Source organism: Periplaneta americana, chromosome 3 (assembly GCF_040183065.1).
Source record: "Periplaneta americana isolate PAMFEO1 chromosome 3, P.americana_PAMFEO1_priV1, whole genome shotgun sequence".
In the NCBI taxonomy this organism is placed as follows: domain Eukaryota; kingdom Metazoa; phylum Arthropoda; class Insecta; order Blattodea; family Blattidae; genus Periplaneta; species Periplaneta americana.
The window spans coordinates 10,913,598-10,937,194 of record NC_091119.1 but is presented as its reverse complement, the minus strand read 5'-3'; the positions used below and the strand labels follow the sequence as shown (position 1 = coordinate 10,937,194).

The 23,597-nt window shown below is 32.7% G+C and overlaps 1 protein-coding gene across 1 annotated transcript in view; it reads left to right on the top strand.

Moving 5' to 3' along the window:
- Positions 1–4,130: 4,130 nt before the first annotated feature.
- Positions 4,131–23,597, top strand: part of LOC138695798 (malonate--CoA ligase ACSF3, mitochondrial-like) — a 43,213-nt gene continuing 23,746 nt past the window's right edge. The window contains exons 1-3 of the mRNA XM_069819998.1: positions 4,131–4,962; positions 9,235–9,703; positions 20,624–20,911. Coding sequence (XP_069676099.1) covers positions 9,325–9,703; positions 20,624–20,911 — 667 coding nt within the window. The 5' untranslated portion in view covers positions 4,131–4,962; positions 9,235–9,324. The remainder of the gene's footprint in view (positions 4,963–9,234; positions 9,704–20,623; positions 20,912–23,597) is intronic.

Here is a 23,597-nt window from a genome sequence, read left to right as displayed (position 1 = left end):
TGTGAAAATTACCTTCAGAAATTACATATGAAGAGTAATTCTTTGCTGATCTATTTCATGGAATAAATGGTGGAATAATGGTAGGTGATATAGGCGTTGAGAAGATTTGCTTCAACACTGTTTTTGTCCACCATCAAATTATGTTTAGATTCGCTGAGATTTGAATTCAGGTTTTTGGTGTAGAATGGTAAAATCATCTGGAGATATAAGGTGTGATATTGAAGTTTTGGAGAAGGTAAATATAAATAGAACATTAACGAAGAAGGTAGAGAAAAGAAAGGAAGCAGGAAGGATATCGGCAGATGAGACATCTTATCGCAAGCAAGGGACTTCTGAAAACATACATCAGTATCAATCCTTATGGAAGTTACAAGGCCTACATTAAAGGTGAGTTCCAATTTTTTTTTTTTTACTAAAACACTAAGACTATTTTGTAGGAAGTATGGAATCATATGGTTTTATTTAATATTGTAAACCAAGGTCTTTTTCGTGATAAGTTTCTGTCGTAAATGAGGGAAAAAGCAGTGTGAATTATTTAGAAGAGGTGTAGTTTAGATTTTTCCCTTTGCTAGTGATGAAATTGTTTCACATGGTTTCGAAGGTTGGTTCTAAACCTTCGTCTTAAGGTAAACTAAAAAAGAAGGGGAAATGAGACCATCCTGCATTGGGGTCAGTAAATATAAGCTATTTGTAGAGATCCATGAAATTCGGAAGCTGCAACAACATAAATTGTTCTCATTTTGCCAATTTTGTGCACCATCTCTTTATGCTTCTTCCCATAATCCCAACAAACATGGTTAGGCAAGTAGATTTTTTTATTTGTAATGACTCCATGGAGTAGAATACTCATCTCGCCATATCACAGTGGGCCAGAACGCAAATCTAGTTGAAAGAAATTAATAACTTCTCCCGTATACAACAAATTTTTATGAACATTTGTACATGTGTTACTGGTGGCATATATTTTTTGTGTACGAACTCAATTACTTTTATATAAAAGGAACTATGCTTTTATAGAGAATAGTTTTAGACAAAATTTAATAATTTCTTTCCTATTTAACACATTTTCACAAAACTTTGTACAGGAGTTACAGGTATCACATATTCTTTGTGTACAAACTATTGCAATTGCGTAGGAGGAATTACTCATTTATATGAGGTGCTTTAGGACAAAATTAATAACTTTTCTCCTAAACGATTTTTTTTGGAACTTTGTACAGGAGTTACAGGTAGCATATTTTTGTGTAAAAACTGTGATTACGATTGTATAATAGGAACTACCCTTTTATGGAAGTGCATTTATACCAAGTAAAACTAATAACTTTCCTCCTCTATAATATATTTCTGTAAAACTTTGTACAGGAGTTACAGGCAGCATTTATTTTTTACATAAACTGATTGTATTCGTAAGCCATTTAACGTCTCTACAAAGTTTCATAAAAATCTGTTAGATAGCAGAGACATTATTAATTTTGTCTAAATGCACCCCTACAAAGGGGTAGTTCATCTTGTATAAATGTAATCACAATTTGTATACAGAAAATGTATGCTACCTGTAATTCCTGTACAAAGTTTCATAAAAATTTCTTAGCTAAAAGGGAAGTTATTAAATTTTGTCTAAATGCATCCTCTATACAGAGGTAGTTCCTCTCATGCAAAAGAATCAAATTTGTACACAAAAAATATATGCTACCTTTAACGTCTGTGTTATGTTAAAAAAAAATACCTCTAGTTAATGTATCCACTTGAAAGATCACTTAACAACAGACTCACAACTACCATTATAAAGTTACGAGTTTAGATCACATCTGGCGCTCAGACTATACTGACTCTTATCTATCGTCAACATTGAAAGCCAGCTGTTACGCAGAAACTGTTTACTTTGTAATTTCGATTGTGGATCTTTGAAGGGCAACTATCTAACACTTGTTTGCCGTAAATGAATGACGATTCGTCTTTACTTGAAATCAATAATTTTTTCCCTCTAGATTGGATTTCTGGCCCACTGGGCACATCCTTTTTATTCAGCTGAAGGCTGAGGTAGAACCAACCTTCGAAATGTGAAATAATGTTGTCACCAGTAATGGAAAAAGTTCAAATCACATTTTTTTTACTAGTTGTTTTACCTGTTTCACATTTAGATTTTTTTTTAATCTTATCAGTGAAGAGAAGGATAGTACAGAAATTTGTTTATATTTAATTTCTGAGTTTTCTTTTTCTACCTATTTACTGTCTCATTTCTGTTAAATTCACGTGAATATTTATTATTATTTTTGCATTGATTTCCTTTAAATTTATTAATTTTGAATCGTTTATTTTTAGAATTCAGTTAATAAAGCCATTTGTTGAAATACTTTCAATTACGATAGGTATAAATCTGTGATTTGTTCTCACATTGCTCGCATTTTACTAGAATCCATTGGAAAATTGTTTTACACAGGTCTGCATTATACTTCAGTAATACATAGTGTAATTGAAAAGTTCTAAGAATGAAGGTGCTATTACTTACTGGTTAGGATTTGCAGGCAGTGGAGGTGAGGAAAGGAAAGCTTGTTTTACTCTTGTAAGATCCTGGAAAGGTCACCACTTTATCTTTGTTTATTGAAGATTTGCACCCTGTTGAGTGAGAACGTGTTAAGGGCTATTGGTGGATTATAGTATGAAAATAGTGAAATAGCAGAACAATGCATTTGCGTAAAATTTTACTTTAAAATTAGAAAATCATCTTCAGAGTCCTGTGAACTTTTGAAAACAGCTTTCGGGGATAAGTGTATAAGTCAGATGTTTTCATCTGGTGTAATAGATTTAAAGATGTCCGAGAATTGTTATGAAGATGGCTCAGGAAAGTCAATATTCGTTGGTCCTCGTAACCCATATAAGTATTAGTGACATTGGAAACAAAGGTAACAGTGCAAAAATCTGTGAAATATAAAAGTGCAGTTTGGCGAAAATCAAATGATTTGACATATTATCGGGTGTCAAGTAGTTTGTTCCAATGAAAGTCAATGAATGGTGTTCAAGGAACCTTATGACAATCAATGTGGAGAAAACTAACTATGAACTCTTTACACTAAAGTACAAACCACCACAAATCAGCATACGACTCGAAGATAAACCACTCAAAGCAATAGATAATGCAACATACTTAGGCATAACTTTCGATACAAAATTAAGCTGGAAAAATCATGTATATCTAACATCACTCAAAAAGCAGAACAAAAACTACAGATTCTGAAACTACTAACCAGTGTTAAATGGGGCTGCTCCAGGAGTCCTCAACACAACATACTTGTACATTAAACCTACCCTTTTGTATGGTAGCGAAGCTCTAACAGCAAAACAAGCCAACATTAATAAACTTGAGACAATACAAAATCAAGCTCTCCATCTAATCACAGGAGCAATAAAAACCACACCTATTGCAGCTATGTGAGCCGCAACACAGAATCATGCAATAACATTAAAAATACAAGAACAAGCGGTGATACAACACGAAAAAATGCTTAGGTTAGAACACTTCAAATGGAGTAAAGTTCCGATTCCTCCCAACCTCAAAACCCAAATTAGCTTCCTAGAAAAAGTATTGCATTTAAAATCCAGTCTGAAAATACCCAACAACAGAGAGAAACTCCAAATAAGAGAAAACCCACTAGATTTTAAACAGCTCAATTACACTTTACAGCTAACAGAAGAAGTAAATAAATCAGATACACCCACAGATTTAATGAAAGCTGTAGCCCTCGTAACAATCAACACAAAATATCCCCTAGAAGAATGGTTACATATTTTTACAGACCACCGAACTGGAGTTGGAGTCTTATGTTCACTATTCTCAATTTATTAAGCAACAGGTCTTAACACTACAAATTACGACGGAGAAATAATGGCAATACACATTATCAATTTATTGAAGGTCAAAAATGGAAGATAACAATATCACTTCTTCCTAGAAATAATGGCGAATTTCGATTCCACTTGGGTTGATTATCTGGTTGGGTTTTTCAGAGATTTTGCCCAACTGTAAAGCAAATGTGAGGTAATTCACGGCGAATCCTCAGTCTCATCTCATGAAATACCATCTCACCATCACAAATTCTTTCAATGCTGAATAACCTAGTAGTTGATACATCATTAAGTAACTGACTAAAAAACTGGAAGTTTCAGGTATAGAATGTAAATGATCCTTCCAACATTGTGCACCTGATTTATATTCCTTTTGATTTTGTGCTTAGATTGTAGATGTTTGTGCCTTTCATGGCGTATTGGCAATGGAAAGAATCACTGTTTATTTAGGAGTGTTATGTTGTCAGTTGTACTGCAAAATACCATTCACAATACGTTTAGTGTTTTACTAAGAATTGAAGGTAATTGCTAAGGAAAACATAGGAGAAAGTATTACGACATTTCTTCATAAACAAACATAATGTTATGAATGAAGGCATTTGGAAGACGTTTCTGTAGTTAGTTCCTTCCTGATGGCTTTCAAATATCCAGCTATTGTAGTAATAAGTAAATTACAAACAGAATGCAGACGGAATTGAAGTATTGCTTGTTATTATCATACTATTAAGGAGCTATTACTGGAAATGTCATAAAGTATATCATCAAGTGTGGCCTTGGTGCCTATTTGAAGATGTCACTCTCTGACCTTGCACAATATGGAATGCCTGCTTATATAACAATCCTGTTTGAAAACTGACTACAGCCACCACCACTACCACCACATATATATAAACAGAGATTTGCATAATTTATGACTGGTATATGTTATCCAGTCACTATGTCAGTTATTTATTGATTTCAGTAGAAAGTTGAGTGTCTACTTGTGGTTGTCTTATGTAAGTCTTGTCTTATCAAGAAAGATAAAATTTATCATTGTTTTGAGTGGTGACATATGAAACGCATGGTTGCAGTGTATTAATACAGTAAATATATTTCTCTGTGCAATACTTCTCAGATAAGGTAAGGAAGCTGTTTCATTAATCTGGGGTAATTTATTTAAAATTATTTTGGAAAGGATTAGAAAAATGAATTGCTTAGTGGCACTATAGATTTATTTTATGTAAAGCTACTGTTTTTTTAATTAATAATAATAATTCTTTATTTATACTGGCAGAGTTAAGGCCATAGGGCCTTCTCTTACACTCTACCAGGTCACAAAATTTAACAAAAAGTTAAAGAACAGAATACTAACATATTACAAAAAAAATAATAATAATAGCATAATAAAATCGACACTAAACAACATGAAAATAATACCATAATAGAAAAAAAGAAAGTAAAATACAGTGGAATATAGTGAAAGCAACTCATTTAGTACAAATAGTTAATATGGAAAAAGTAGGGAAGAATCTAACAAAATAGAATGTAATAAAATAATAATAAAAAAGAGAAGAAATACGAAAATTAAATAAAATTCACAATAAAAAGGCTATGATAATAAATTCATCGGCTGATAAAGAGAACAAAAAGGGGAAAGGAAGGAAAGAAATATATAGCCTATATTTTTACAAAACTATCTCAGAGAAAAGGGCTTATAACTGAAAGGAATCTAATTCAAAAAGTGCAATTTTAATTTATTTTTGAAACTAATTGTACCTTCTTGAAAAATGTACATCATTGTGTAGGTTGTAAATATCTTTATACATCATATTAAATATGGTGAAAACTCGTTTTCACTCATTGCTAAAGTACAGTGTGTCGTACATAATAATTGAGTAGCTTGATATCAAAGACGGACATCTGACCTAAATCGAAATTTAGATAGCTGTGGTTTTTTATACAATTTTTCATGCACTTTCCAGTTATAGTGAAACCATATGCAAACTCTAACACTATATTTATAAAATAAATTGTGTTAAATATTACAAAGAACACTGTGAATTAAAGAATTGCCTCTAGATCAAAACTATGGAGATGACAGATGTCTGTCTTTGATATTAAGTTACTCAATTATAATATATAACAGTGTGTGTGAGAAGTCTATTAAGTACTTACAATCATATTATATTTGATACCCAATTCATATATCAAATTTAATTAAATGATCAATTTAGAATATTGTGAATAATGAGATTTGTGTAGTTCTTACATTGTTACTATCTAAGATTAACTAGCATAACTTTTTTTTACTGAAAAGTAAATTAAATTCCGTGAGATACTGAAGTAGCAGAAACTTCTGAGAGCCACGTGCACAGTTAGTGTTGTAACAGAAGATAAATGGGTCCATTTACAGAAACCAATCAGAGTCCCTTTAGATAAACTTGGGAAAGTCGCTGCAGGTCCCCAGAAGACTCTGGTCTACTTGCGTTGTGGGCCTTCCAGCCTGAAATTTACATCACTGTGTCTAGTTTTTAGATTAATAGTCAGTGTAATGAAATATAAAATGAGATTTTGACTGCTAATAAAGACGGGGTTTTCTTTAATTTTTTTTTCTATAATAAAATTGGGTCTCCATGTATCCTTCTGGGAAAGGGGTTGTTACTCTTTGAGATTGAATAGAGGTTATTGTATTGTATTTATTAAGATTCCATGGTATTCATACCTTGCTTCACAGCTAGAATTTGGAACAAGTCAAAAAACTTAATACTATTATAAAGTCTTAATTTATAGTCACAGTCTAAATGAAATATATACAGAAGAGATTTACAATATAGTCTACTAGTACAACACAAAGTTTTAGTATCGATTTCATGAAGCGTTATTGAATGTCATGAATTTACCTACAGAATAGAAGGCGTGAGAAATTAGGTACTTCTTTAATTTGGCCCTAAATAATCTTATGTTTTGAGTTTAATTTTTTATATCAATAGGGAGGCTATTAAAAATTTTTACTGCCATATATTAATGAAAAGATATACTGACAAGCCATGGGCATTATTTGTAGTTTTTTGAAAATAGTCCTACAAGATTCCCTAGATTTGGCATCTACTATTATTCTAATTGCTCTTTTTTGTAATAGGAATATACTGTTACTATCTGTGGAATTTCCCCAGAATATTATTCCAAAACTCATTACCGAGTGAAAGTATGCAAAGTATATTGTTTTTAAGGTATTGATATTTACTATCTTTTGCATAGATCTAATAGCAAAACAAGCTGAATTTAGTTTGGGGGTAATTTCTTTAATATGATTTTTCCAATTTAACACATTATCGATTTTTAAGCCAAGAAATTTGGTTGTTGTTGTTGTTGTTTCTAATAGGGATCTATTGTTAATTATTGCGCTAGAAATTTGCGACGTTGAATTTGGACAGGATTTAAATTGAATTATGTTAGTTTTGTCACAATTTAATACTAATTTATTGACTGAGAATCAGTCACATATTTTGAAGAGAATTTCCTCTGTTGAAGATTGGAATGTGTTGGAGTTATTGGCTGTACTATACTTGTGTCATCTGCAAGTAATATAATGAAAATGAAAAGATTAACTGTGTCGCTATTAATATAAGAAAGGTAAAAGGGAAAAAAAGATTAGAATTACATAAAGCAAGTTTTCAGGTAAGCAAATTGAAAGTTCAACAATGATAATTATTTCATACAATGCTGAAATTTTAACTGCATGTTTCTCGCACGCTAATCATTTATCTTTAGTATCCCCTTTACCCTTCATATGTTATTGTAATAGTTAAACTTAGTCACAATATTTCATTTGAAAATAAAGTTGTCAGCATTATGTTTATTTGTACCGGTACCATAATATTCATTGGCAAATTACCATTTGAACTTCAATGTTATTAAATGTGCCAAACTGCATGGTACTGAATATAATTTTTCGTTGTTGGCTACACACTTTTAACGCAAGTGTATGCATATTTGTAACTGTAAAATCCGAAATATGCATTTATATTTCATACACTTATCTTCACTCCTAATTAAATATGTGTAATATTAAGTTGTTTCCGAGTTTTTTCACATTTTAACTTTATTATATTTCATGATTATTGTTAGATTTAAATTTTGAGCATGAATATAACTGAATAAAGACCTGAATTTGACGTATTTCTTAGCAGCTTATCTTCATTATTTTTTTTTACATTGTAAGAGTGAATGCTGAATTACATTTAAATTCCACGTGAGCCTGAAATTACGGTAGTGGGTTAACTCCCTCCATCTAATATTTTTATTGTATGAAGTATGAAGAGAAATTCTTGTAATGTTACAAAAATATCTGTAGAAATTATGATAAACAAATAGCTATTTCATGTGAATTTAATAATAATAATAATAATAATAATAATAATGATTTATTTAACCTGGCAGAGTTAAGGCCATACGGCCTTCTCTAATACTCAACCAGGAGTAAAACTGCGTTACAAAAAAACACTACAAATTTACAATGTACACTACAATCTTTACACACAAAACTGAATAAGATAATAATAATAAAATGTAAACAACAAGTAAGTAGAAATCAGACATAATATATAACATATAGAAAGAAAGGAAAAAGCATAATAAAATGTGAACAGCAGGTCAAAATAAATGAGACATACAAAGTATTAAAAAAAAAAGACAATTATTGATGATGATAATAATAATAATAATAATAATAATAATAATAATAATAATAATAGTAAAATAGTGCAGTACAAAGCATACAATGAATACAATATTTTTAGGTACATACAGTAAAGAAAATTATGATTATATATAGCTCAACTTATCACATTATAGATATACCATTATCGGAAAATATGAAAACAAAAATATAAAATAAGTTAAATATCACTAGAACATAAAAAAAAGTGAATACTTGGAAACATGCAATACAACACTTGTCATAATAGTAAGTTAGTTTGGCAACTCGTCATAAGATAATTTTCTAACTTGGATTTGAAAGATTTCAATGTTCGGCAGCAGAATTAAAAGACATAGGCCTACAATCTACATAAATCATACAATTTTATTTGTAAATGAAATCATATGTCTTAATTTTGGGGTTATAAAGAATGACTTTTGTACAATCCAGGGAACGAAATTTATCTTTTTATTTAGGTGCACTGTAAGTTATGTAGGATGTCTGAAGTTGTATAAGTTGTATAATAGATCAAGAAAATAAAATACAGATGGTGTCATTGGAATCATTACAGAACATTTAATGTGAAAGTGTATGTGATAGCTATTTATTACACTTTTTTATTCATGAGTTTAGTTTTAGGACATTGCTAATACTGGAACACTGTTCTCACTTCTGCCATAATTAATATTGTATTTTTATGTAATTTATTCCAGCAACCACCACGTTATCACTGTTCGATATAATGATTTTGGCTCAGTGTAATCAAAGCAGATGATAATCTCCATTTTGTGTTGTGAGAAATCATGACCATGACAACTCTACTATCCAGTCGTTTCATAAGCCTGAGGTTCGTTCATCGAACACCTTGTGTTTTTACATCCCACTGTTGGCAAGCAAGTTTATCAACACAGACATCATCTGCCCATGAAGCAAGTCGTAATACTGCAGCTGAAACAGTCACTCCTGTCTTTCAACATGCTCTAAAATTCAGTGATCGTGTGGCATTGAAGGATCGTCATGGAACATACACTTATCAGGGATTATTTAACAGTAGTAATGAATTTGCAAGACAAATATCAGAATCCATAAGTGGCAGAGTACAAGAGAGGATTGCTTTTCTTTGCCATAACGATGCCAGTTATGCCATAACCCAGTGGGCTTGCTGGATGAGTGGCCAAATAGGTATGTCCAACAATTTCATTTTCTACTAGAAATTACATCTTAATAAACATTTCCTTGTAGGCGTTAAATGTTAGCTCTTTGCAATAATAAGTACTAGTGGCTTGTGCAGCAAATGCTGCAAACTAAGTTCATTAGACGTTCAAATAAACATTTGTAAGATTTATTTTTAAGGGGACACTCAACTTAAAAATTGGAGAAAAAGTGTCATAGAAATGAAAAATTAACTTTCTACACTAATTTACATGACAGAACTAAATCAATACGCAGAATTCTTCCCCTATTCATTGAGAAGTCACAGTCAAATGCACAAAGCCAAAAAATAAAAAATGATAATTAAAAGTGATATTTCAATTAATGATTGATTAAAATTGAAATATTTTTTATTTTGAAAAGTATTGGATCTAATGAGCTGAGATTTTGCATGTTACTTTCCATGTGTATATTAAACTTTTTCTCCAAATTTGAAAAAAAGATTAGTCAAATAGGAAAAAAGTTCCAAAATATAGTTGAGTGTCCCCTTAATAAAGAATACCAGACATTTTTAAGGTTATTTTCTTCCGTAATAATGAAACATACTCTCTCTGAATGGTTTTTTATGGCAAATACTTTCTCTTGAACCTATTCACCTTCAGGTTTTGAGTTTCAACGCGAAAACGCAAGTAACAATGTCAGGACGATCAGTGGGTTTTTCATGTGGGAGTAAAGCAATAACTATTTCAGGTCATTGTGAATTCTAGGTGAAACTTTAAAAAATGTCAGATTTGTTATGCTTTCGAACAATAACATAGCATCTTGGTACGGCTGCTGCATGTAGAGCTTGAAATGTAGAGGGTAAAATCATTTTATCCTGCTAAGAGATCTTGCTGAAGTAATCGGGAGACTACATAATTTTGTAGGCTTCTTATTTTATCAGTAAGTAATATCTTTTGGTCTTTCCTTAGGAAATGTAATTTTTGCGCTCTCTCGAGCCAATACTGAAGAGAATGACGCATATAAATATCTACACCACACCACCATTAAATATATAAAAAGACCCAACCTCACTTGATTAATAACTATAAAAATATTTGATTTTTAATAACAATATTATTATCTTACGTAAGTTTTGTAGTTATATACTATATAGCCGCCACTCAGTAAATTATAGAAATAAAGAACTAATTTAAGATAATCTCTGTTCTATAACCCCAAAACGTTTCACTTTCATATCATCAATATAGCATTAATATGTATAATATTAATGAAAAGTAGTCACATCATGGCATTAACTATAATAATATTTCATTTCTAATGGTAATAATGTCATCAAACCACCTCTAATTTTGTAGATTTTAATATACAATACACCACAACTCTATTCAGAAAATTACACACCGCAGAATCAGACTTGTAAATTATTTTTAGTAATTCTTGAAGTTTTTAATAACCAATTGAATTTCAGCTCTAAATATGTCAGCAATCCTGCAGGTCATGGCCTTCGTTTAATATCCTATTGTTTATTGTAGTTTGTGTTTTGTTTTATATTGAAATCCAATTAGTTCTCAAAACTGACGAAAGATGGATTTTGGAAAATAGGAAAATTATGTAGGAAAACTAACGCTTCACTGAAAGTTACTATTTTTCTGAAAAACTTCGGGTTCCAAGCTTCAAAATGACGGGTCAGTTATTAAAATCCATTCAGCCGTTTTCCCGTAATTTCCATTACCAGTTCAAATTATATATATATATAGATATTTTCTTAATCTGTTCACTTCGTATTCTTTTATCGCCATCCCTCTGTAAAATTATTTTTAAAAAGTGTAAAAGTAAATTAATACTTTTAAGAAGTGCAATTATTTTGAGTAAAATGTTTTTAGTGATTTAGAGATCACTTGATTTTCCATTGCTTGTGAAACTAGAGCTGTGACTGATATGTGATTTAGAGCATTTTTAAGTTTCCTTTACATTTTGTATTGATTTTAGAAATGTCACTGAGGTGATATAGTGCTTGTCTCTTGTCAGAGCTAGCTAAACGGAATGGATTTTTCAGACGAAAAAATCTGAAGTACAGCTTATCCAATGACGGAATTAAAGGTAGAAACCCTTTGTTACATTTTTAGTACCATCAAATGGGGCTATATCGCACATTAGTGACTTTTTGTGTTTATTTTATTAATGCCTTAACATCTGTGGTCATGTCGCGTGTTTAGAATATTTGGGTATATCAATAGATCGTTTTTACTCTTGTTGAGTTCCTGTTTCTATTATGTGTTGTAGATGGTTTGTGTTCATGTAACTGATTATAGTCTTTGATTAATGTTTTTGGTATTGGTAATTGAGGCGGTGATGAATCATGGCATTTACTTTCCAATCCGGCATTTGCCTTTATGACTAAGGAAATCATGAAAAACCCCAGTCAGATTGGTTTGAACCCTGGACCTCCCGAATGCATGTATAAAATAGCAATTCTCTAATCATCAGACTGCACACTTTTTATGAATTTTGAGTAATGCATTAATAATTTTCGTTATTAACTATATCTACAAATTCTGTTTTATTTTTATTTTATTTTAGATTACAAACAGGATATGATAATGTAACAGCTCACATGTATAAAATAGCAATTCTCTAATCATCAGACTGCACACTTTATATGAATTTTGAGTAATGCATTAATCATTTTGGTTATTAACTATATCTACAAATTTTAACAAAATTTAAATTTTGTACATAATTGAAAAAATTAACAACTGATAGCATCAGATCATAGCATACTGAAACTCGAACATAATATAAAAGTATAACTACCTAATTCTTCTCTAAAGAATTTTATGCTCGATCATGCCGAAATGTAGTAATTATACGCCCTTTAATGCACATCATTAAAGTACACCTATTCATTATAATTCACTTGTTCAGCCAATGAGAAATCACCATTGTACCATTATAAAACCGCAAGTATCGATTATGCTCGGATATGCAATTGAAAGACAATTAGCGAAACGTCACGGAGGCTGGAAATCCAATACTGTCACAGAAGGTTATGTTCTGTTACTATAATAATTAGCGTTAATTGTAAATAATATTCAAATAAATTCAATTTGTCATCTCGTTTTTCAATTCTAAATCAATTTCCAGGTTATATCACTATTAATGTTCATGTTATTCTCTAGATTATATCAAGGTCAATGACATTCGTCCCTCGGAAAAAGTCAATACTTTCGCGTCTGCGCACATCTCACAATTTAGAAGGTCACTTCTGCTCTTCACTTACATAACCATAACATGAATACTTATGAATAATTTCAAGTTAGAAATATGGTCGAGCATAAAAAGTCGTATGAAACTTGCCTATAATGGTAATTAAGATGCTCGTATGAAAATTATGAAACTCGCTTGCACTCGTTTCATAAACAAACATACTCGCGTCTTAATTACTACCATTATAGGCTCGTTGCATAATGTACTATTTCGCCATATGTAACCTTGTATTTGAATAAAGATAGGTTTTAGTATTGGACTGACGCAAAATGATACTTCAATAATATTTGTATATTGTATCTCTAAATATTTCCGGGTTTTGGTTAAATGTACTGCCATATAATTACTCTTTCGTGTTTGCAGTACCAGTACTAATTTCAGGACAATTATGTAACAGCGCTATGTTCTCAGGAAAGTCTTATCTTTACATGCACGTAGATTAGCAGATTGCTCAGAAAATAAATTATGTTCACAGGAAGAATTTCTTTAAGTTAAATTGCTGAAATGTACTCTGTTTCAATTGTTTTCTTGTACAGTTGCTATATGCAACAGCTAAATTCATATGGCCACAATATTCTGATCATTGAGTTATAATTTTTGTTAGTCTGCAATACCCAAAATATATTTGTGTGTGTGTGTGTGTGTGTGTATGTGCGTGCGTGCGTTTTTTTTTTTACCAGTACTCACAGTTATACCACTTCTTGAAGACAAAAAATATATTGAACGATTTAATAATAATAATAATGATTTATTTAACCTGGCAGAGTTAAGGCCATACGGCCTTCTCTAACACTCCACCAGGAGTAAAACTGCGTTACAAAAACACTACAAATTTACAAAGTACACTACAATTTTACACACAAAACTGAATAAGATAATAATAATAAAATGTAAACAACAAGTAAGTAGAAATCAGACATAATATATAACATACAGAAAGAAAGGAAAAAGCATAATAAAATGTGAATAGCAGGTCAAAATAAGTGAGACATACAAAGTATAAAATATAAAAAAATAAGAATTTTTGATAATAATAATAATGATAAAAAATAAGAATAGTAATAATAATAATAATGATAATAATAATACTAATAGTAATAATAAAATAGTGCAGTACAAAGCATACAATGAATACAATATTTTTAAGTACACACAGTAAGGAAAATTATGATTATATATAACTCAACTTATCACATTATAGATATACCATTATCGGCAAATATGAAAACAAAAATATAAAATAAGTTAAATATCACTAGAACATAAAAAAAAGGTAAAACATGCAATACAACACTTGTCATAATAGTAAGTTAGTTTGGCAACTCGTCATAAGATAATTTTGTAAATTGGATTTGAAAGATTTCAATGTTCGGCAGCCCTTGACTTCAGGCGGCAGAGAGTTCCAGTGACGATAGGTAGCAACAGTGAAAGATGAGAAATACAGAGATGATGTGTGAAGTGGAATTTCTAGCGTGTTATCACGTTGTGATCGAGTATTAATATTATGATAGCGAGAGAGAGTATGAAAACAAGCGAATAAATAATAGGGGGATGAAGTGTGCATAATTCGATATAAGAGAGAAAGTGAGTGCAGATTTCTCCTCTCATGTAACCTAAGCCATGATAACTTCTCGAAAGAAGATGAGATATGATCATAGTATCGAACATTACAAATGAAGCGGACGCACACATTAGAACACGCTGTAGTTTCTGAGTGGAATCAATTCTGAGATCACTGAACAAAACGTCGCAATAATCGAAGTGAGGTAGAATGAATGTCTGTACCAGCGTCTGTTTTAATTCAGATGGATAATGATACAATCTTTTTAGTGAATGGAGAATAGAGAATACCTTTTTAGAATGAGAAGTTCTATTTGTATTAAAACATAAGCACATGAAACTATGAACTGAACTGATTTGAGTATCGGTACTGTTGGAGTAAGCAGCCACAGTAAGAGAAATTGCCCTTTTAATGCAGAAAATATCTGTATACTGTATTTTAAAATTTAGTAGGTATACAGTCCCAAATACACATTACATGAATATTTATGTCATGTAAACTAATAAGTATAATGTGCTATTGAGAAAATACAGCAGAGATGAGCATTATTTTGTCTATTTAAGTGTTACTATGTTACATAAATGTTGTTTCATAATATTGGTTATGCAACATTAGCCTATTTACAAGAGATTACATTTCTTAGTGTCTTTAGAGCTCAAATAACTTCTATTTTCTCGCAGTGAAGGAGTATGCAGGTCATTTTGTTGTAACTAGAACCATATTTATGCTTTGTTTATTTATATATGTTTGTTGAGCAAGATACATATATTTTTACTCGTTAATTGGATGATAAAATGGTGTGCACAATGTTTTTGGTTCATGTCTTCATAAATAAATTTAAAAAAATATGTCAGTATGAATCATTCTCTTGTCTAAAAATTACACCTGCCAACTATGTATAGAATGATACAGCATTTTTAAATAAACTGTAAAAAAAATATATACAGAGTGTTTAAAAAAATAGCCTACACGGCAAAATTTCAGGATTGGATTTCACACATGTAAAAGATAAAAAAATATTATATAAACATGAGTCTGGAAATTGATAATTATTGAGATATCAATCAATGATTTCATGTTAGTACATTACTAGCTTCAGTTTAGTTTTACAATGATGCACCATGTTCAGTATCTTACAAGTTGTGTTCTAAATGTCCACCCTCTGCCGTACTGCAGGTTTCTGCTCGTCATCTCATTGAGGTACTAACACGTTCAAAAATGCCTGATGATGTACATATTGTTTCACAATCCTGCACAATTCTTGCATGAAGTGTTGCTTCATCCTTCACAGCATTTGAGTATATCGACGACTTTAAATACCTCCACACAAAAAAAGTCCATGCTTAGATCAGGTGAGCGTGGAGGCCAAACAATTGGTCCACCTCTACCTATCCAGTGATCAGGATAACATTCATCCAGGTGTTCACGGATATTGACTAAAATGTGCAGGGGCACAATCGTATATATCTTGTCGAATTGCTAGTGAAATATCTTCCAACAAATGTCTGATATTTCAATAATTATCAATTTCCTGACCCATGTTTATATAACTTTTGATAATCTATTTGTGTGGAATCCAAACCTGAAAATTTGCCGTATATTTTTGAAATGCCCTGTATATTGGCTTCATCATCAGTCTGCATCACATCGAACAATGTGAAAGTCTTAAATCATACATATGCGAGTAATTTTTTTATGAAGCCTTGTATTCAGAAACAAGATTTTTATATGATGTGAATCTGTGAAATGGAACCTCAAATGTTTTTCCAATAGAGCAATAGTAAGAATTTTTATCATCCCTATAAATCAAAGTCTGTGTTTTAAACTATAATGCTTGATCTAATGAAGAGTACGATAATCTGTTCTCAGAGCTTAATTGCGTAAAATCTGGAGGGATTCTAGGGATATAATACATTGCTAACTTTTCTTCAAATAATTTCTGTACATTCACCATTATTGACATTTCCTTCCTAGAGAGAGTTTTAAAATTGAAAGTCATACTACAAGTTATTAATGCAGTCAATTATGTGGCTAGTCGAGCCCCTATTACCGGTCAATACAATAGAGTGAAAGGAACTTAACATGGCTTTCAAGTTGCATTATTAATCAGTTCACACATATTTAAAATTAGTAGGTGTGGCCCAGAGACCCATGAAGTCATAACATACGTGGATAAATATTAAACAGTGTGTTTCTTATTAACATCAAATGGAATAATTCTGTAGACCTAGAAAAGATATGTGCAATTGCATACTTTCTTTCTTTCAGTCGATAACCTGATATGCCTTGATTTTATGGGGAATGGTACCAAAATTGGGAATGTTATTTTAAGTGATCGTGCTTCATTTAATTTAGGATATTCCCTGTTATTATTATTATTATTATTATTATTATTATTATTATTATTATTATTATTATTATAAATTATTGTTAGTATTAATTATTAGTATTACTATTAATTGTATTTTTAATTAATAAGTTTATTATTGTCATTATTGAGTGTAATTAGTTACCACTGCCACTGGGTATATACCCATTGCAGTGTGAATAAATACATACACATACACATGTTTCGGTTTTGCAAAAGTGAGCTACAATATTAGAATTTTATGTAGGTTTAACTCCCTTGAACATTATGGGCCACTTTCATTTAGTTACAGATATTAATGAGTTACAAATTTGTACGTGTATGGTCCAATGATTTATACTCATCATAATATCGACAATTACTCCTTAGTTGCCAATATTCATGATCAGGAAATTATAAATAGAGGACAAATAAATATTACATATTGTAGATCTTGTGTGCCCGATTTTTGGAAAGACAGTTACCTGTACAAACAAAGTTATCTATGATTTAACGTGCTTATATGTTTAAAATGAGTTTCTGAAACAACAGTTATCTTCAAAGTTATCTGTGCTTCAACTGGTAACTATATATTGGCCTGTAGTTACCTGGTTGTTAGTACTGATTCGAACAAATACCTACATGTGGCACTACTGCATTACTGTTTCGTAAACTATAATAACTGATATTAAATAATAATATAGACTGCAATAAATTAATTTGCTATATTATCTGTATAGTTTTAAAATTTTGGCGTTTTATTTACGTAACTTACAGTAAATGTTCTACTTTCTGTGACATTATGATAATAATGTGTGTTTCAATTTCGAACATCCTAAACTTAATTTTCGTCATCAACTTCAGACTTTTCTGTTATGTGGATGAAATTATATAATAAAATGCTTCCCAATCAATATTACAATTTATCTGTCAAAAGTTTTAAAATAAGATTTTTTACTCTGTTTGAGAGTTTCTAAACACAAATTCGAATGAAATAATAAATTTAGTTAGATTTTGATAGTTTTCAGAGTAACACAATTTTTTAATATATCTTATGTACGATTGTATTGGCAAAACCTATTACTTATATGTTTAATGCCTTAATAAATTGAATTGAAAAGTGGATAAAGAGATTGGGTTAGATGAACAGAGACAGCTGCTTCGAGAATTGAATTTTGACATGAGCAAGATTATGTCCCGCGCCATGGCGTCGTGGTCTAAGGCATCCCGTCTAGGACTCGCGTTATGGAATGCGCTCTGGTTCGAGTCCTCATGGGGGAAGAAATTTTCTTATGAAATTTCGGCCAGTGCATGGGACCGGTGCCCACCCAGCATTGTGATGCACTTGGGGAGCTACGATAGGTAGCGAAATCCGGTTGCAAATACCAGCTATAACAGCTGGGGGGATCCACACGATACCTCCATCCTGGTTGGATGATCGTCCACCTCTGCTTCGGCATGTGGGCTTGAGGCCAGCAGCCGGCTGGTCGATCTAGGCCCTTCACGGGCTGTAGTGCCACAGTTTATTATTATTATTATTATTATTATTATTATTATTATTATTATTATTATTATTATGCAAGATATATCTGGTAAATTTGTAAGGAACCCTCTCATTCAGGTACAGGATTCTTTTACGTGCTGTAAATCTACGATACGAATATCCCAGCTTTACTTCCCCTTTGAAGGAAGAACTTCTGTCTCCCTCAAACCATGTTAGAACCCATTAACTTACATTCAGTGGAAAATATGCTAATCACTAGACCAGCATTTTTGATGATGAGGGCCCTCTTTCCTAACATTACTTTAGTGCGTCTCCTGGGCTAAGGTGTAGAATTAGAATCCATTCTGAACCATTTAGTTTGGAGTTAGATGACACTCGACATTCAGAGAGAGATTGGCCGTGTGTATCCCCTTATGAGGTCATGAGGGGTCACTTGCGATCAGATAAACTTACATCTATACATCCATCTATGTGTCTACAGAGCATAACAGCTGTAGTAATTTATTGATCCCAACAATGAACGAAAAGCAGACAAATTAATTCTCCTTCCCGCTTTCATTTTGTTGTAATGAAAACATTGCCTTTGTCAGGCAGGGGAGAGAGGAAACTTCGTAGATAATATCAATTTGAAAAGAAAATAATTTAATTATGTTTCATTTAATGGAAATGGACCACAGACCTCCATTTGTGAATCACTGAGGATCACAGATTAAGAAGAAATATTTTAAGAAATTCATTATAGTACTTAAAACACAAGCTATGGAATTTTGTGCCCACTTCATAATGAGTACAATATGCGAGGTTAGTCATAATGACTTTTATAGATCTTCAGAGCTTTTTTTTTTTTTTTTGTAATCTCTTCAAGAAAATTGCCAATAAGTACTGCAAAATAGAAAATAGTCCACATCTGTCGCCTTGCAAATTCAGCTCTATTTACCAATTCGTCATAATTAGACCGTGGAACTTCATGCAATATTGCATCAATTGTATGTTTTTATTGATTTTCCATATTGAAAAAATTAAAGTGGAGCTTTACCGATCATGGTTTTTACATTCGAATGAAGTCAACTTTATTTTGTATAAATGCTTATTTCGAGGGTTTTCCCTTTTAAATACATGTATATTTTTATTTTGCATATTTAAATCCATATATTACCATTTTTCCTTGATATTCCCGATTCATTACCTAATTTAAAAATTTCTCTCTGATAAAAATAATAATAATTCCTAAGATATATAAAAATTATATGAGAAATAGAAACAATACCGGTAATTATAGTCCCGTCACTCTAATTTCCGGCAGCCAATTACGTTGCAGGTCGGCTACATTTAAACGTGTGCGTCTTGCGATTCGCTGATGAAGACGTTATGAAGTTCCTAAGGCTCGATAAATACTTAATATAATCGCCTGGCATTTTGGCTCTTTCGTTGGCATTCGCAGAAAACACACGAAGACGTTATTTGCCGCTCAATTATTTGCTGAATTACAGTGCGTTTGATTTATTATCATAGGAGCTACGACATGATAATGTTTAACGGTGTGGCAAATAGATTCCTCGTATGGTAGCTCGGCAACGAAAGAACAAAAATGGCGAGCGATACTACCTACCTAGACTTTATAGAGCCTTCACTTCCTAAGACGTAAGCAAAGAGGAGGAGTCAACGCCTGGAATAACAGTATCGCGACTATAAATCCTTTAGGTAAAAAGGTAGGTAAAGGTATCCCCGTAACATGCCATGAAGGCACTTGGGGGGGGCATGGAGGTAGAGCTCCATGCTTTCCATGACCTCGGCACTAGAATGAGGTGGTGTGGCACCATGCTCTGACCGCCTTTTACCTCGGGGAAAGACCCGGTACTCAATTTTATAGGAGGCTGAGTGAACCTCTGGGCCGTTCTGAAAGTTTGGCAACGAGAAAAAATCCTGTTACCACCTGGGAGCGAACCCCGGACCTTCCAGTCCGTAGCCAGCTGCTCTACCAACTGAGCCACCCGGCTGCCATAAATCCTTTAGTGTTACTTTAAATTACTTTCATTTATATGAGATTATTAAACCAAGTAAACCCCTATAGTGTATTTTTACTGCATATATTTCAATTTTTAGCACATATTTCAACAACTTTTAGTGCATAATTACTATAAATGCATATTTTCAGGTTTTTTAGTGCATAAGTCTAGTCGTCATTATTATGCCATTATATCAAGGACCAATAATCTCTGCACTCCAAAGTGTTACTGATAAGTAAGTATATTGTGATACTTTTTACAGCTGTGCCACTGACATCCCAGCATCCTCCTGCCCTACAAGAGTATTATATACGCAACTGTGAGGCGAGTGTTCTCGTGACAACTGCAGACTTCGTGGATGTTGTCGAGCCTCTGGCCACCAAGACCAATGCCAAGCTTCTGGTGTTGGACGAGGCCTTACGCAGGCAGGCGATGGCACCCACACCTGGAACTCAGATTTCGCTATTTGAAAGTGGACTGAGTCCTGAGTTCTACAGGGACAGTGACGCTCTCATTATATATACTTCAGGGACAACTGGCGCCCCTAAAGGTTTGCATTTCTTCTTCTACATACTTATCATCATTTCTTCGCAAACTTCTTATTCTTTTTCTCCGACTTCTTTTTCTTTCTTCTTGAACCCTTTGTGATCCTTTCTCCTCTTCTTCGCCTTCTCTATTTCTTTTCCATTGTTTCATTTCCTTTTCCTCTCTAGTTCTCTTATTTTTATCATTATTTTTTTTCCTTCACTTCTCGTTTTTTTTCTTCACTTTTCCATGTCATCTTTTTTTTACTCCCTCTCTTTTTATTTTTTCCTTCCCTCTAATGATGAATATTTAATATCATCACGACAGAATCGTCCCTGTTTAGGAGTAATGTGGTGAGGCTAATTTCAACATTGTCTGCAGTTTGAGTTGCCAACATTTTAGTAGCCCTGGCCTGTTTCTTAGGATCTTCCATATTTTGCTCTACTTTATGCAATCACTCATCTCCCATATTTTTTTTGGGGGGGGGGGGGTTTCTTCTACTTTCTTTTTTATCGTGTAAAATAATTATTACTAAGTATTGATATATATATTTTGTAATAGAAGCTTGACAGTCGAGTAATTAGATAGGAAACTTAAAAAAATTAATGTAAGTACAAGATTGATTGCCTACGTAGAAAATTAAATATATAATTTATTTCCCAGGCATCCTGGGTTGCCAAAAACACAGAATAATACACATATAAGAATAATGATTACAGTAAATAGATGAGTCAAATTAAATGTGAACTTAGAGCTTAAATTTAAGAAATAATAAAATTGTACATATATTGTAACAATCACACACTAACGAATAGAAAATGGGGGAGGGGGAATTATAATATTCCGTATGAATGATTTTTCAGAATCGCCACAGACCCTTTAATGGTTGAAGTAATTATTTTTGGAATGATGTCATGGATTCCAAATGTTTTGATAGTGTTTACAGTTGATCGTGGGATGGTGCCCCTCGCTCCGATCATTAAACCATGTACTTCCCAGGTGCCTTCCATCTGATATTTTTCTCGAAAATACGGAATAGTAGGCTCATAAATTTGTTGTTTCTCTTTGTTGACCTCGGATGGTTGGGTCTGACTAATCTCAAATCTAACAGTTGGTCCAGTATAAAGCCTTTACTATTAGTCTTGTCTAGAGCCACGATGTCCGCTCTTCTAATTCCGCCGCCTTCAGACGCAACGTAGTGCACCTCTTCATGGACCTCGAAGGATCTTTTTCTAAGGGCCTGTGCTATTAGTTTTCGGATATTATGATGGCGTATTATAAACATGAATATTTATCGGTACTTACCATAATTATAGATGTGTTGGGCATTAAAGTTTCTAGTAATAAAATGTCTTCTTTGTATTGTAAATTGTCATCTTATGTAATTACACTTATTATGTAAAATCATGCTACTTCTTCTTGTAAAATAATATCACTTCCTTAAATGGAATTTTGTTGATACCCTCCCTGTTCTCCCTTATTAAGGAATACGTCATTGTTAATCTTATCTTCGGTATACCATGTGCTGTCCATCTGACTGATTATGTCACAGCGTCATTGGAACAGAGAAATCACGTGACAGTTACTTACTTAAAGAGACTCTTTTCTTTAAATTATTTTAAACGGTTGTTTAATATTACGTAGACTTCCAATTCTTAACTGTGAATATTTTCAGGAAAGAGCCCAACAGCCCAGTTACTAGCTTTTACAGATACCCCTGCAGTGGCTGAGTGATAAGACCTCCAGTCTGTCATGCAGGCAGTCCGAGTTCGAGTCCCAGTTAGGTCTAGAATTTATAATTCAAAAATCCATAGGGACACTTGTGGCAGACCAGATCGCAGTTGGAGTTTTTCTCGGGGTTCTCCTGTTTTTTCCTCATATTAGGTATCTACATCATTCCATCACCATTTCTCCATTTCGTCTTCATTCCATAGTATTCCCCGATCGCCAGCTGGTAACACATGGAGGGGGCTGGCCTAGGGACGAGGGTGTTGCCTGCTCGAAACCGGGTACACAGCGAACTTTATTGTAGTCTGCCAGTGTGAGTTTCTGTGTATGCGCCTAGCTTGAGGGTTAGCACAATAGATCGTAACAGATCGCAGTGCTGGGCCATAGTATCCCCTTCCTGTAAATTCCATTCCATTCCAGCCTTTACAGAGAGGCCAGCAGAAATGGGTGGGGGAAACCAGGATGTGACGTAACCACTCGGATAGACTGTTGTTGTTGTTTTCTAATGCCAGGCATTTGACAGTAAAGTCATTTGACCTCGTACACTCCAATATTTTTCAAAGATACTGTCATAGTTAGCCACTGACGCACAGATTTTGAGATATTCCGAATCCATTTCTTGGTTTGAGTTGCACAATGGGCAGTTAGGGGACTGATATATTCCAATTCTATGCAGGTGTTTGGCCAAACAATCATGGCCTGTTGCCAATCTAAATGCAGCTACAAACGATTTTCGTGGTAAATCGGGAATTAACTGTGGATTATGATGCAGAGAGTTCCATTTTTTCCCTTGGGATTGTGTTATCAAATTGTGTTTGTTGAAGTCTAAGTATGTAGGTTTAATCAATCTTTTCACAGAGTAATACGTAGATTTAGTAACAGGTCTGTAAGTAGCAGTGCTGCCCTTCTTTGCTAAAGCATCTGCATTCTCGTTTCCCAGGATTCCACAATGGGATGGTATCCATTGGAATACAATTCTTTTA